Source organism: Molothrus aeneus, chromosome 3 (assembly GCF_037042795.1).
Source record: "Molothrus aeneus isolate 106 chromosome 3, BPBGC_Maene_1.0, whole genome shotgun sequence".
Classification (NCBI taxonomy): domain Eukaryota; kingdom Metazoa; phylum Chordata; class Aves; order Passeriformes; family Icteridae; genus Molothrus; species Molothrus aeneus.
In genome coordinates, this window is record NC_089648.1 from 111971093 (window position 1) to 111985396 (window position 14304).

General features: G+C 56.4%; 1 protein-coding gene across 3 annotated transcripts in view; it reads left to right on the forward strand.

Moving 5' to 3' along the window:
* The window catches only part of ADCY3 (adenylate cyclase 3), a 46060-nt gene extending 32486 nt beyond the window's left edge, over positions 1 to 13574 (forward strand). The window contains exons 12-20 of one of the 3 annotated variants that reach the window (XM_066547643.1): positions 68 to 184; positions 1762 to 2036; positions 2111 to 2192; positions 4812 to 4970; positions 6523 to 6669; positions 8408 to 8521; positions 10251 to 10377; positions 10468 to 10592; positions 11993 to 13574. In XM_066547643.1, the coding sequence (XP_066403740.1) occupies positions 68 to 184; positions 1762 to 2036; positions 2111 to 2192; positions 4812 to 4970; positions 6523 to 6669; positions 8408 to 8521; positions 10251 to 10377; positions 10468 to 10592; positions 11993 to 12184 (1338 nt within the window). In that variant the 3' untranslated portion in view covers positions 12185 to 13574. Of the gene's footprint in view, positions 1 to 67; positions 185 to 1761; positions 2037 to 2110; positions 2193 to 4811; positions 4971 to 5912; positions 5991 to 6522; positions 6670 to 8407; positions 8522 to 10250; positions 10378 to 10467; positions 10593 to 11992 lie in introns of those variants that run through there. The other 2 variants (XM_066547644.1, XM_066547645.1) reach the window with 2 other exon arrangements.
* Positions 13575 to 14304: the final 730 nt, after the last annotated feature.

The window sequence follows — 14304 nt, forward strand, 5'->3', positions numbered from 1 at the left end:
CTCGGGGACGTCCTCGGCGGCGCGTGGCGCCCCCGGGGTGACCGCTCGGCCCCCGTTGTCACCGCAGGCCTTCCCCAGAAAGCTGGTGGCCTTCTCCACCTGGATCGACCGCACGCGCTGGGCGCGCAACACCTGGGCCATGGCGGCCATCGCCATCGTCACCGCCGCCGACATCGTGGACATGGTGAGGGGACAGGCGCTGAGGGGACGCCGCCCCTGGCCCCGCTGGCACCTCGTGTCCCCAGCTGGGCTGCCGTGGAGGACACGGGGGGGTGGCTGTGAGGGACAGCGCAGATATTGGTGGCCATGGTGGCCTCCCTGGTGGCCATGGTGGCCTCCGTGTCCCCATGTCCCCAGCTGGGCTGCCATGGGGACCATGAGGTGGTGACCAATGGGACATCAGTGTCACCTCGGGGTGGTGGCTGTGAGGAACAGCCCAGATATTGCAGCTCCATCCCCCTGGTGGCCATGGTGGCCTCCGTGTCCCCAGCTCAGCTGCCATGGGGACCATGGGGTGGTGACCAATGGGGACATTGTGGCCACCATGGGGTGGTGGCTGTGGGGAGCAGCCCAGATATTGTAGCTCCATCACTCTGGTGGCCATGGTGGCCACTGTGTCCCCATGTCCCCAGTCTGGCTGCCATGGGGACCATGGGGTGGTGACCAGTGGGGACACCAAGTGGTGGTGGCTGTGAGGAGCAGCCTCAGCATTGCAGCTTCATCACCATGGTGGCCATGGTGGCCACTGTGTCCCCAGCTGGGCTGCCATGGGGACCATGGGGTGGTGACCAATGGGACATCAGTGTCACCTCGGGGTGGTGGCTGTGAGGAACAGCCCGGATATTGCAGCTCCATCACCCTGGTGGCCATGGTGGCCTCCATGTCCCCAGTTTGGCTGCCATGGGGACCATGGGGTGGTGACCAGTGGGACATCAGTGTCACCTCAGGGTGGTGGCTGTGAGGAACAGCCCGGATATTGCAGCTCCATCACCCTGGTGGCCATGGTGGCCACCACGTCCCCACACTGACCCCTCCTCATATCCCCAGCTCTCCTGCCACCGCCACCGCTGGGTGGTGACCAACAGCACCTCGGGGCCACCTCGGGGTGGTGGCCAGTGGGACATTGGGGCCACCATGGGGTGGTGACCAATGGGACCTCGGGGCCACCATGGGTTGTTGGCCACTGGGACATCGGGGCCACCATGGGGTGGTGACCAATGGGACCTCAGGGCCACCATGGGGTGGTGGCCATGAGGGGCACCCTCAGCATTGCAGCTCCATCACCCTGGTGTCCATGGTGGCCACCACGTCCCCACACTGACCCTCTCCCCGTGTCCCCAGCTCACCTGCCACCGCCACCGCTGGGTGGTGACCAACAGCACCTCGGGGCCACCATCGGGTGGTGGCCAGTGGGACATTGGGGCCACCATGGGGTGGTGACCAATGGGACATCAGGGCCACCATGGGGTGGTGGCCTTGAGGAGCACCCTCAGCATTGCAGCTCCATCACCCTGGTGTCCATGGTGGCCTCCGTGTCCCCATGTCCACAGCTCAGCTGCCATGGGGACCATGGGGTGGTGACCAATGGGACCTCGGGGCCACCTCGGGGTGGTGGCCAGTGGGACCTCGGGGCCACCATGGGGTGGTGACCAATGGGACATCAGTGTCACCATGGGGTGGTGGCCTTGAGGAGCACCCTCAGCATTGCAGCTCCATGGTGGCCACCACGTCCCCACACTGACCCTCTCCCCGTGTCCCCAGCTCGCCTGCCACCGCCACCGCTGGGTGGTGACCAACGGCACCTCGGGGCCACCTCGCGGCGGCGGCGGCGGCGGCGGCGGCTGCGCCGACCACCCCAAGTACTTCAGCTACATCGCCCTGCTGGCCCTGGTGGCCACCGTGATGCTGGTCCAGGTGAGCCACATGGTCAAGCTGACCCTCATGGTGCTCATCACCGCCGCCACCGGCGCCGTCAACTTCTCCGCCTGGGGACCCATCTTCGACCACTACGACCGGCGGCGCGGCCAGCCCAGCTCGTAAGGAGGGGATGGGGACGGGGACGGGGAGGGGAGGGGACCGGAGTTCCGTGACCCGCGTGATCTCGTGGCAGGTCGGTGCTGGTGCCCTCCAAGTACTCCATGACCGCCATGATCTTCGTGGTGATGCTCAGCTTCTACTACTTCTCGCGGCACGTGAGTGGCCAGGCCGGAAAGGTCTCCTTCCCGCCCCGTTCCTTCCTCTTCCTCCCCGTTCCTTCCTCTTCCTCCCCTTTCCTTCTTCTTCCTTCCTTTTCCTTCTTTTTCCTTCCTTTTCCTTCTTTTTCCTTCCTTTTCCTTCCTTTCTCTTCTTACTTTTCTTCCTTCCTCCTCTTACCTCTCCTTCCCACCCTTTTCCTTCTTCTTCCTCCCTTTTCCTTCCTCCTCCTTCCTCTTCCTCCCCTTTCCTTCTTCTTCCTTCGTCTTCCTCCCCTTTCCTTCTTCTTCCTTCTTTTTCCTCCTCTTCCCTCCCTTTTCCTCCTTCTTCCTCCCCTTCTTCTTCCTCCCTTTTCCTCCTTCTTCCTCCTCTTCTTCTTCCTCCCTTTTCCTTCTTCTTCCTCCTTTTTCCTTCCTTTCTCTTCTTACTTTTCTTCCTTCCCCCTCTTACCTCTCCTTCCCGCCCTTTTCCTTCTTCTTCCTCCCCTTTCCTTCTTCTTCCTTCCTTTTCCTTCCTCTTCCTCCCCTTTCCTTCCTTTTCTCTTCTTCCTTCCTCCTCTTGCCTCTACTTCCCTCCCTTTTCCTTCTTCCTTTCTTTTCCTGCCCTTTCTTCCCCTTCCCTTCCCTTCTTTTCCTTCTTTTTCCTTCCTTTTTCTTCCTTTTCCTTCTTATTTGTCCTTTTCCTCCCTTTCCCTTCCTTTTCCTCCTCTTACGTCTCTTTCTCTCCCTTTTCCTTCTCCTTCCTTCTTTTTGCTTCCTTTTTTGCCCCTTCTTCCCCCTTCTTTTTTTCCTTCTTTTTCCTTCATTTTCCCTTCCTTTTCCGCCTTCTTCCATCTTTTTCCTTCCTTTTCCTGCCTTCTCTTTCTCTTCCTTTTCCTTCTTCTTCTTTCCTTTTCCTGCCTTTTCTTCCTCTCTCCTCCTCTTTCCTCTCCTTCCCTCCATTCTCCTGCTTCTTCCGCATTTCTCCTTCTTTTCCTGCCCTTTCTTCCCTTCCCCTTCTTTTTCCTCCTCTCCCCTCTCCTTTGCTCCCCTTCCTTTTCCTTCCCTCCCTTTTCCACCCTTTTCCCCCTTTTTCTTCATTTTTCCTCCCTAAATCCCTTCCCGGATCCCCTGGAAGCTCCAAGGCCCCTGGATTTATCCCAGCCCCAGCTTTTCCAAGGAAACTCCCAAAGGGTTTTCCAGCCACCACCAATTCTGGGAAACACCCTCATCCCATAATGCCACAATCCCATGATCCCACAATCCCATGATCCCACAATCCCATAATTCCACAATCCCATGATTCCACAATCCCATGATCCCACAATCCCATGATTCCACAATCCCATGATCCCACAATCCCATGATCCCACAATCCCATAATGCCACAATCCCATGATTCCACAATCCCATGATCCCACAATCCCATGATGCCACAATCCCATGATCCCACAATCCCATGATTCCACAATCCCATAATGCCACAATCCCATAATGCCACAATCCCATGATCCCACAATCCCATGATCTCACAATCCCATGATCCCACAATCCCATGATCCCTGTGGAAGATGGACACCTAGGACCAGAAGGAGCACATCTCCATTATCCCATAATCCCATTATCTCATTATCATATCATTATCTCATTATCCCATTATCCCATCATACCAACATCCCACAATCCCACAATTCCCACAATTTCCAGCAATTCCCACAGCGTTCATTCCCAGGTGGAGAAGCTGGCGCTGTTCCTGTGGAAGATCGACGTCCATGACCAGAAGGAGCGTGGCTCCATCATCCCAATATCCCATCATCCCAATATCCCATTATCCCATCAATCCACAAATCCCATTCCACAATCCCACAGTCCCACAATCCCGAATTCCCACAATTCCCAGGAATTCCCACAGCGTTCATTCCCAGGTGGAGAAGCTGGCGCGGACGCTGTTCCTGTGGAAGATCCATGTCCATGACCAGAAGGAGCGCGGCTCCATCATCCAACCCCATCATCCCACAATCCCACCATCCCAATATCCCATCATCCCATCAATCCACAAATCCCATTCCACAATCCCACAGTCCCAGGAATTCTCACAAATCCCAGGTGGAGAAGCTGGCGCGGACGCTGTTCCTGTGGAAGATCCATGTTCATGGCCAGAAGGAGCGCGGCTCCATCATCCCATCATCCCATTATCTCACCATCCTACAAATCCCATTATCCCACCATCCCACAAATCCCATTCCACAATCCGACAATTCCCACAATTCCCAGGAATTCCCACAGCGTTCATTCCCAGGTGGAGAAGCTGGCGCGGACGCTGTTGCTGTGCAAGACCGATGTCCATGGCCAGAAGGAGCACGGCTCCATCATCCCAATATCCCATTATCCCACAATCCCATCATCCCAATATCCCATTATCCCCCATCTCACAATCCCACAATCCCACAATCCCATCATCCCAGAAATCCCACAATTCCCAGGTGGAGAAGCTGGCGCGGACGCTGTTCCTGTGGAAGATCGACGTCCATGACCAGAAGGAGCACGGCTCCATCATCCCAATATCCCATCATCCCACAATCCCATCATCCCACAAATCCCAGAAATCCCACAATTCCCAGAAATTCCCACAATTCCCAGGTGGAGAAGCTGGCGCGGACGCTGTTCCTGTGGAAGATCGACGTCCATGACCAGAAGGAGCGCGTCTCCGAGATGCGCCGCTGGAACGAGGCCCTGGTGGCCAACATGCTGCCCGAGCACGTGGCCCGGCACTTCCTGGGCTCCAAAAAACGGGACGAGGTCGGTGTTCCCGCTTTTCCGGGCGGCGTTCCCGCTTTTCCGGGCGGCGTTCCCGTGTTTCAGGGCGGTTCCCACATTCCCGGCATTCCTTGGGTGGGATCCATGGAGCTTCAATCCCATCCCATTCCAGCTGAAGATCCAGGGATCTTCAATTCCATCCCAGGTGGCTCCAACCTTTCCTTGGATGCTCCCGGGGATTCTCTGGGAATTCCAGCCCGGCTGGGAATTCCTTCCCAAATTTCTTGGGCTTTTCCCAGGGAACTCCCTCCATTCCCAGCTCTCCCAGCCTGGCGCTGGATCCATCCCCATCCCAGCGCCTCTCCGGGGAGGAATTTTGGGAATTCCCTGGGAATTCGGGTCTCCCTTCCCTTTTCCATCCCCAAATTCCATAAAAATCCCTTGGGATGGATCCTGGATCCCAAAATCCTGGAATTCCATGGATGGGATCCATGGATTTTCAATCCCATCCCATTCCAACCCCTGACTCCTCTCCGGGAAGGAATTTTGGGAATTCCCTGGGAACTGGGGACTCCAGGAAGGGTCTCCCTTCCCTTTTCCATCCCCAAAAATTCCATAAAAATCCCTTGGGATGGATCCTGAGTGTCCTTGATCCCAGAATCCTGGAATTCTTGGGATGGGATCCAGGGACCCTCAATCCCATCCCGTTCCCACCACACAATCCCAGGGTGCTCCAACGTTTCCTTGGACACTCCCAGGGATCCAGAAAAAACCAATGGCCAATAACCAATAATCAATAACTGATATCGGTGCGCTCCTGGGGTGGAATTCCCGGCATTCCCAGGAGCTGCACAGCCAATCCTACGAGGAGATCGGGGTGATGTTTGTGTCACTGCCCAACCAATAACCCATAATCCATTACCCATAACCAATAATCAATACCCAGTACCCAATAATCAATAACGGATATTGGCGCATTCCCAGGAGCTGTACAGCCAATCGTACGAAGAGATCGGGGTGATGTTCGCGTCACTGCCCAACCAATAACCCACAACCAATAAGCCATACCCAATACGCAATAACCCAATAACCCATAACCAATACCCAATAACCCATACCCAGTAACCATTAACCAACACCCAATACCCAATAATCAATAGTGGATATTGGCGTATTCCCGGGAGCTGTACAGCCAATCGTACGAGGAGATCGGGGTGTTGTTCACATCGCTGCCCAACCCATAACCGATAACCCATAACCGATAACCAATAATCAATACCCAATAATCAATAACGGATATTGGCGCATTCCCAGGAGCTGTACAGCCAATCCTACGCGGAGATTGGGGTGATGTTCGTGTCCCTGCCCAACCAATAACCCACAACCAATAACCCACAACCAATAATCAATACCCAATAATCAATAACTGATATTGGCACATTCCCAGGAGCTGTACAGCCAATCCTACGAGGAGATTGGGGTGATGTTCACATTGCTGCCCAACCCATAACCGATAACCCATAACCGATAACCCATAACCGATAACCAATAATCAATACCCAATAATCAATAATGGATATTGGCGCATTCCCAGGAGCTGTACAGCCAATCCTACGAGGAGATCGGGGTGATGTTCGCCTCGCTGCCGAACTTCGCGGATTTCTACACGGAGGAGAGCATCAACAACGGCGGCATCGAGTGCCTGCGCTTCCTCAACGAGATCATCTCCGACTTCGACGCGGTAAGGAGCAGCGCCCGGAATTCCGCACCGAGACCGGGATGGCCCGGGTGGGGTCACGGTGGGAATCGCGGGGAACGTCCAGGTGGGATCAGACTGGGAATCAGGGGGAAGATCCAGGTGGGATCACAGCGGGAATCATGGAAACCTCCAGGTGGGATCAGACCATGAGTTACGGGGAATGTCCAGGTGGAATCACAGCAGGAATCGTGGGGAACGCCCAGGTGGGATCCCACCAGGAATTGTGGGGAACGTCCAGGTGGGATCAGACTGGGAATCAGGGGGAAGATCCAGGTGGGATCACAGTGGGAATCACGGGGAATGTCCAGGTGGGATCAGACCGTGAATTATGGGGAATGTCCAGGTGGGGTTGCAGAGGGAATTGTAGGGAATATCCAGGTGGAAATAGACTGGGAACTGGGGGGAATGTCCAGGTGGGATCACACCAGGAATCATTGGGGAACCTCCAGGTGGGATCACAGCAGGAATCACAGGGAATGTCCAGGTGGGAATCAGTGGAACATCCAGGTGGGATCATATGGGGAATAACTGGGAATATCCAGGTGGGATCAGACTGGGAATCATGGGGACATCCAGGTGGGATCAGACCATGAATTATGGGGAACGTCAGGTGGAATCACAGCAGGAATCGTGGGGAACGTCCAGGTGGGATCAGACCAGGAATCGTGGGGAATGTTCAGGTGGGATCACACTGGGAATCGTGGGGACATCCAGGTGGGATCATGGTGGGAATCGTGGGGAATGTCCAATCTGGAATATTGGGGAATAAATATCGAGGTGGGATCAGACTGGGAATCGTGGGGAATGTCCAATCAGGAATCAGGAGGAATAAATGTCCAGGTGGGATCACAGCAGGAATCTTGGGGTATGTCCAGGTGGGATCAGACCAGGAATTGTGGGAAATGGCCAGATGGGAATAGACTGGGAACTGGGGGGAATGTCCAGGTGGGATCACACCAGGAATCATTGGGGAACCTCCAGGTGGGATCATGGTGGGAATCATGGGAATGTCCAGGTGGGATCACACTGGGAATCACGGGGAGTGTCCAGGTGGGAATCATGGGAACATCCAGGTGGGATCACATGGGGAATAACTGGGAATATCCAGGTGGGATCACATGGGGAATCACGGGGAACGTCCAGGTGGGATCACAGTGGGAATCATGGGGAATGCCCAGGTGGGATCACAGTGGGAATCATGGGGACATCCAGGTGGGACAGGGAACATTCAGCTGGGATCACACCAGGACTTGTGGGGAATGTCCAAGTGGGGTCACAGCGGGAATCAAGGGGAAGGTCCAGGTGGGATCACACTGGGAATCGTGAGGAACGTCCAGTCAGGAATCATGGGGAATAAATGTCCAGGTGGGATCACGGCGGGAATCGTGGGGAACGTCCAGGTGGGAATCGTGGGGAGTGTCCAGGTGGCATCACGCCAGGAATCATGGGGAATGTCCAGGTGGGATCCGACCGGGAATTGTGGGGAACGTCCAGGTGGGATCAGACTGGGAATCACAGGAACATCCAGGTGGGCTCACACTGGGAATCACGGGAACATCCAGGTGGGACAGGGACCATCCAGGTGGGACAGGGACCATCCAGGTGGGACCCCTGGGACCATCCAGGTGGGACCGGGACCATCCAGGTGGGACCCCTGGGACCATCCAGGTGGGACCCCTGGGACCATCCAGGTGCGATCCTGGTTCCGTGTCGTTCCCAGCTCCTGGATGAGCCCCAGTTCCGCTGCATCACCAAGATCAAGACCATCGGCAGCACCTACATGGCCGCCTCCGGGGTGACGCCCGACGCCGGCGCCAACGGATTCGGAGCCAAGGTCAGCCCGGGATCCCACCTTGGGACACCCCCGGGGACCTGGGCATGGGGTCCTTCCTCCTGGTGTCCCATCCTTGTGTCCCATCTCCATGTCCCATCATCCCAGTGTCCCATCCCCATGTCCCCAAATCCATTTCCCATCTCCATGTCCCATCATCCCAGTGTCCCATCCCCATGTCCCCAATTCCATTTCCCATCTCCATGTCCCATCATCCCAGTGTCCCATCCCCATGTCCCATGTCCCATCTCCCATCTCCCAGTCCCTCCCCTTGTCCCATCCCCATGTCCCATGTCCATGTCCCATCTCCATGTCCCATCTCCGTGTCTTATCCCTGTGTCCCATGTCCACATCCCATCATCTCCATGTCCCATCCCACTGTCCCCAGCTCCAGGTCCCATCTCAATATCCCATTGTCTCCATTTCCCATCTCCATGCCCCATCATCTCCATGCCCCGTCATCTCCATGTCCCGTCATCTCCATGTCTCATCTCCATCTCCACATCCCATCCCAATGTCCCATCATCTCCATGTCCCATCCCAATGTCCGATGCCAATATCTCATTGTCTCCATTTCCCATCCCGATATCCCATTGTCTCCATTTCCCATCTCCATTCCCTGTCATCTCCATGCCCCATCATCTCCATGCCCCATCATCTCTGCGTCCCATCTCCATGTCTCATCTCCATCTCCACATCCCATCCCAATGTCCCATCATCTCCATGTCCCATCCCAATGTCCCATGCCAATATCTCATTGTCTCCATTTCCCATCTCCATGCCCTGCCATCTCCATGCCCTGCCATCTCCATGCCCCACCATCTCTGCGTCCCATCTCCATGTCTCATCTCCATCTCCACATCCCATCTCCATGTCCCATCATCTCCATGTCCTATCCGAATGTCCCCAAATCCATGTCCCATCTCCATCTCCAATCTCCATCTCCCGTCTCTGTGTCCCATCATCTCTATGTCCCATGTCCATGTCCCGTCTCCAGGTCCCATCCCAATGTCCCATCATCTCCAGGTCCCATCATCTCCGTGTCCCATCCCTGTGTCCCACCTCCATCTCCACGTCCCACCTCCATCTCTGTGTCCCATCATCTCCGTGCCCCATCCCCATGTCCCACCTCCATCTCAATGTCCCATCTCCATCCCCGTGTCCCGCCTCTATCTCCACGTCCCACCTCCATCTCAATGTCCCATCTCCACGCCTCATCTCCACGTCCCACCTCCATCTCCACGTCCCACCTCCATCTCTGTGTCCCGTCATCTCCATGTCCCATCCCCATGTCCCACCTCCATCTCAATGTCCCATCTCCATCCCCGTGTCCCACCTCCATCTCAATGTCCCATCTCCATGCCCCATCCCCATGTCCCACCTCCATCTCAATGTCCCATCTCCATCCCCGTGTCCCACCTCCATCTCTGTGTCCCATCTCCACGCCCCATCCCCGTGTCCCACCTCCATCTCTGTGTCCCATCTCCACGCCCCATCCCCGTGTCCCACCTCCATCTCAATGTCCCATCTCCACGTCCCACCTCCATCTCAATGTCCCATCTCCATCCCCGTGTCCCACCTCCATCTCTGTGTCCCATCTCCACGCCCCATCCCCGTGTCCCACCTCCATCTCCACGTCCCACCTCCCATGCCACCACCCCGTTTCCCTTCTCCCACCACCCGGGAACGCCGGGAACGCCGGGTGGTGGCCGATTCCCGGGATTTCCGGCAGAAGGAGCCGCGCTCGGAGAAGGAGCGCTGGCAGCACCTGGCCGACCTGGCCGACTTCGCGCTGGCCATGAAGGTGACGCTGATGAACATCAACTACCAGTCCTTCAACAACTTCATGCTGCGCATAGGCAAGTCCGGGAACGCTGGGGATTCCGGGGATTCCGGGAATTCTGGGAATTCCGGAATGTTCCGGGCGTGATCCGTGTCCCTCCGGGCAGGGATGAACAAGGGGGCGGTGCTGGCCGGCGTCATCGGGGCCCGCAAGCCCCACTACGACATCTGGGGCAACACGGTCAACGTGGCCAGCAGGATGGAGTCCACCGGAGTCATGGGCAACATCCAGGTGGGACCATGGGGAACGTCCAGGTGGGACCATGGGGAAGATCCAGGTGGGACCGTGGGGAACGTCCAGGTGGGACCATGGGGGATGTCCAGGTGGGACCATGGGGGACGTCCAGGTGGGATCATGGGGAACGTCCAGATGGGATCATGGGGGACGTCCAGATGGGATCATGGGGAACGTCCAGGTGGGATCATGGGGGATGTCCAGGTGGGACCATGGGGGACGTCCAGGTGGGATCGTGGGGAACGTCCAGGTGGGATCATGGGGGACGTCCAGGTGGGATCATGGGGAACGTCCAGGTGGGACCATGGGGGACGTCCAGGTGGGATCATGGGGAACGTCCAGGTGGGATCATGGGGGACGTCCAGATGGGATCATGGGGAACGTCCAGGTGGGATCATGGGGGACGTCCAGGTGGGATCATGGGGAACGTCCAGGTGGGATCATGGGGGACGTCCAGATGGGATCATGGGGAACGTCCAGGTGGGATCACAGGGGGCGTGCAGGTGGGACCATGGGGGACGTGCAGGTGGGATCGTGGGCAACATCCAGGTGGGACCATGGGCAACATCCAGGTGGGATCATGGGGAGCAGCCAGGTGGGACCATGGGGAGCGGCCAGGTGGGATCACGGGGAACGTCCAGGTGGGATCAGACCAGGAATCCTGGGAACATCCAGGCGGGATCATGGGCAACATCCAGGTGGGACCATGGGGGATGTCCAGGTGGGATCATGGGGAACATCCAGGTGGGATTGTGGGGAACATCAAGGTGGGACCGTGGGGGACGTCCAGGTGGGATCATGGGGAATGTCCAGGTGGGACCATGGGGGACATCCAGGTGGGTTCATGGGGGACGTCCAGGTGGGATCAGACCAGGAATCCTGGGAACATCCAGGTGGGATCATGGGGAACGTCCAGGTGGGACCATGGGGAACATCCAGGTGGGTTCATGGGGGACGTCCAGGTGGGATCAGACCAGGAATCCTGGGAACATCCAGGTGGGATCATGGGGAACGTCCAGGTGGGACCTCACCAGGGGTTTCACTGGGAATTCAGGACTCCAGGAAGGGTCTCCCTTCCCTTTTCCATCCCCCAATTCCATAAAAACCCCTCGGGATGGATCCTGAGTGTCCTGGATCCCAGAATCCCGGAATGGTTTGGGATGGGATCCATGGACCTTCAATCCCATCCCATTCCCACCCCTGATCCCAAACCTCTCCAACCTTTCCTTGCTCGATCCAGAGTGATCCTCTGGGAATCCCAAACCCTCCCAGGAATTTCCCCTCGGAATTTCCCCCCCGCTCCGCTTCCTCCCTCACCCCGGGAGCTCTCCTTCGCTTTTTCCCGGCAGGAACACCCCCCAAATTCCCGATTTTTGTTCCCGTTCCCTCGCCTCCAGGTGGTGGAGGAGACGCAGCAGATCCTGAAGGAGTACGGGTTCCGCTTCGTGCGCCGCGGCGCCGTCTACGTCAAGGGCAAAGGGGAGCTCCTCACCTTCTTCCTGAAGGGCCGCGAGAAACCCGGAGCGCCCCTCGGAGCCGCCGCCGCCGCCGCCGTCCCCCTGCCCCACCAGGTGCTGGAGAATTCCTGAGGATTCCTCGGGAATCTCCAACGGGATCCCCACCCCGACCCGGAGGGGTTTTTTTTGGGGGTTTTTAATTCCGTGGAAAAGAGGGAAAGGCGGATCCGGGTTTTTCTCCCCGGCCCCGGGGTTTTCCCGTTGGGCGGGAACGGCGGACTCGGAGCGGTGGCGGCGATTCCAGGAGATCCAAACTCAGGGATGGTTGGGAGGACTCCGCGCCTTGTGTGTTCCAGATCCATAAATTTTGTCGGAGAAGAGACGGGTTTGCGTTTGTGCCCCGCGGCCGGGATCGGGGTTGGGAACGGGAATGGGATCGGGATCGGGGTCAGGAATGGGATCATGATCAGAATCAGGATTGGAATTGGGATTGAGGCTGGGATCAGGATTGAGATCCGTATTGGGATTGGGATCGGGATCAGGATTGGGATCGGGATTGGGACTGGGATTGGAAACGGGATCAGAATCAGGATCAGAATTGGGGTTTGGATCAGGATTGGGATCAGGATTAGAATCAGGATTGGGGTTGGGGTTGGGTCAGGATTGGGATGGGGCCAGGGCTTGGAATTGGGATCAAGATTGAGACTGTGATCGGAATCTAGATCTGGATTGGGATTGGGATCAAGATCCACATCAGAATTGGGATCGGGATGAGGATTGGGATCAGAATCAGGATTGGGATCGGGATCAGGACTGGGATAAGGATTGAGACTGGGATCAGAATCCAGATCCAGATTGGGATTGGGATCCACATCGGGATCGAAATCAGAAATGGGATCAGAATCAGGATCAGGATTGGAATTGGGATTGAGACTGGGATCAGGATTGAGATCCGTATTGGAATTGGGATTGGAATCAGGATCGGGGTTGGGATCGGAATTGGAGATTGGAAATGGGATCAGAATCGGGATCAGAATCAGGATCAGAATTGGAATCAGGGTTGGGATTGGGATTGGGATGGGGCCAGGGCTTGGAATTGGAGTTGGGATTGGGATCAAGATTGAAACTGGGATCAGGATCCAGATCTGGATTGGGATTGGGATCCACATCGGGATTGAAATCAGAATTGGGATCAGGATTGGGATCGGGATCAGGATCAGGATCAGGATTGGCACCAGGATCAGGATTGGGATCGAGATTGGGATTGGAATCCGGAACCCGACCCCCCTCAGCACAGCCCCATCCCGGAGGGGTTTTTTGGGTTTTTTTGGGGTTTTTTTTAATTCCGTGGAAAAGAGGGAAAGGCGGATCCCGGTTTTCTCCCCCCCCCGGGGGTTTTCCCGTTGGGCGGGATTGGCGGACTCGGAGCGGTGGCGGCGATTCCAGGAGATCCAAACTCAGGGATGGTTGGGAGGACTCCGCGCCTTGTGTGTTCCAGATCCATAAATTTTGTCGGAGAAGAGACGGGTTTGCGTTTGTGCCCCGCGGCCGGGATCGGGATTGGGGTCGGGATCAATATCAGAATCAGGATTGGGGTTGGGATCGGGATTGGGATTGGAAATGGGATCAGGAATTAGGATTGGGATTGGGATCAGAATCCTGATCGGAATTGGAATGGGGATTGGGGTTGGAATCGGGATCCGAATCAGAATTGGGATCGGGATTGGGTTCGGAATAAAGATCAGGATCAGGATAAGGATTGGAAGTGGGATCGGGATCGGGATTGGGATCGGGATTGAGGTCCAGATTGGGATTGGGATCAGGACTGGGACCTGGATTGAGATTGGGATCAGGATTGGGATTGGGATTGGGATCAGGATCGGGATTGGGATCACAATTTGGGTTGGAAACGGGATCAAAATTGGGATTGGGAATGGGATCAGAATCAGGATTGGGATTGGGATCAAGAGAGGGATCAGGATTGGGATCAGGATCGGAATTGGAATTGGGATCATGACTGGGAATGGAATTGGGATTGGCATCAGGACTGGAAACGGGATCGGGATCGGAATCGGAATTGAGATTAGGATCGAACTTGGATCAGGATGGGGAATGGGAATGGGATTGGAAATGGGATTAGGATCGGCATCAGGATCACAATGGGGATCGGGATTGGAATCAGAACTGGAATCAGAATCGGGATTGGGATTGGGATTGAGATCAGGATCGAACTTGGATCAGGATGGGGATGG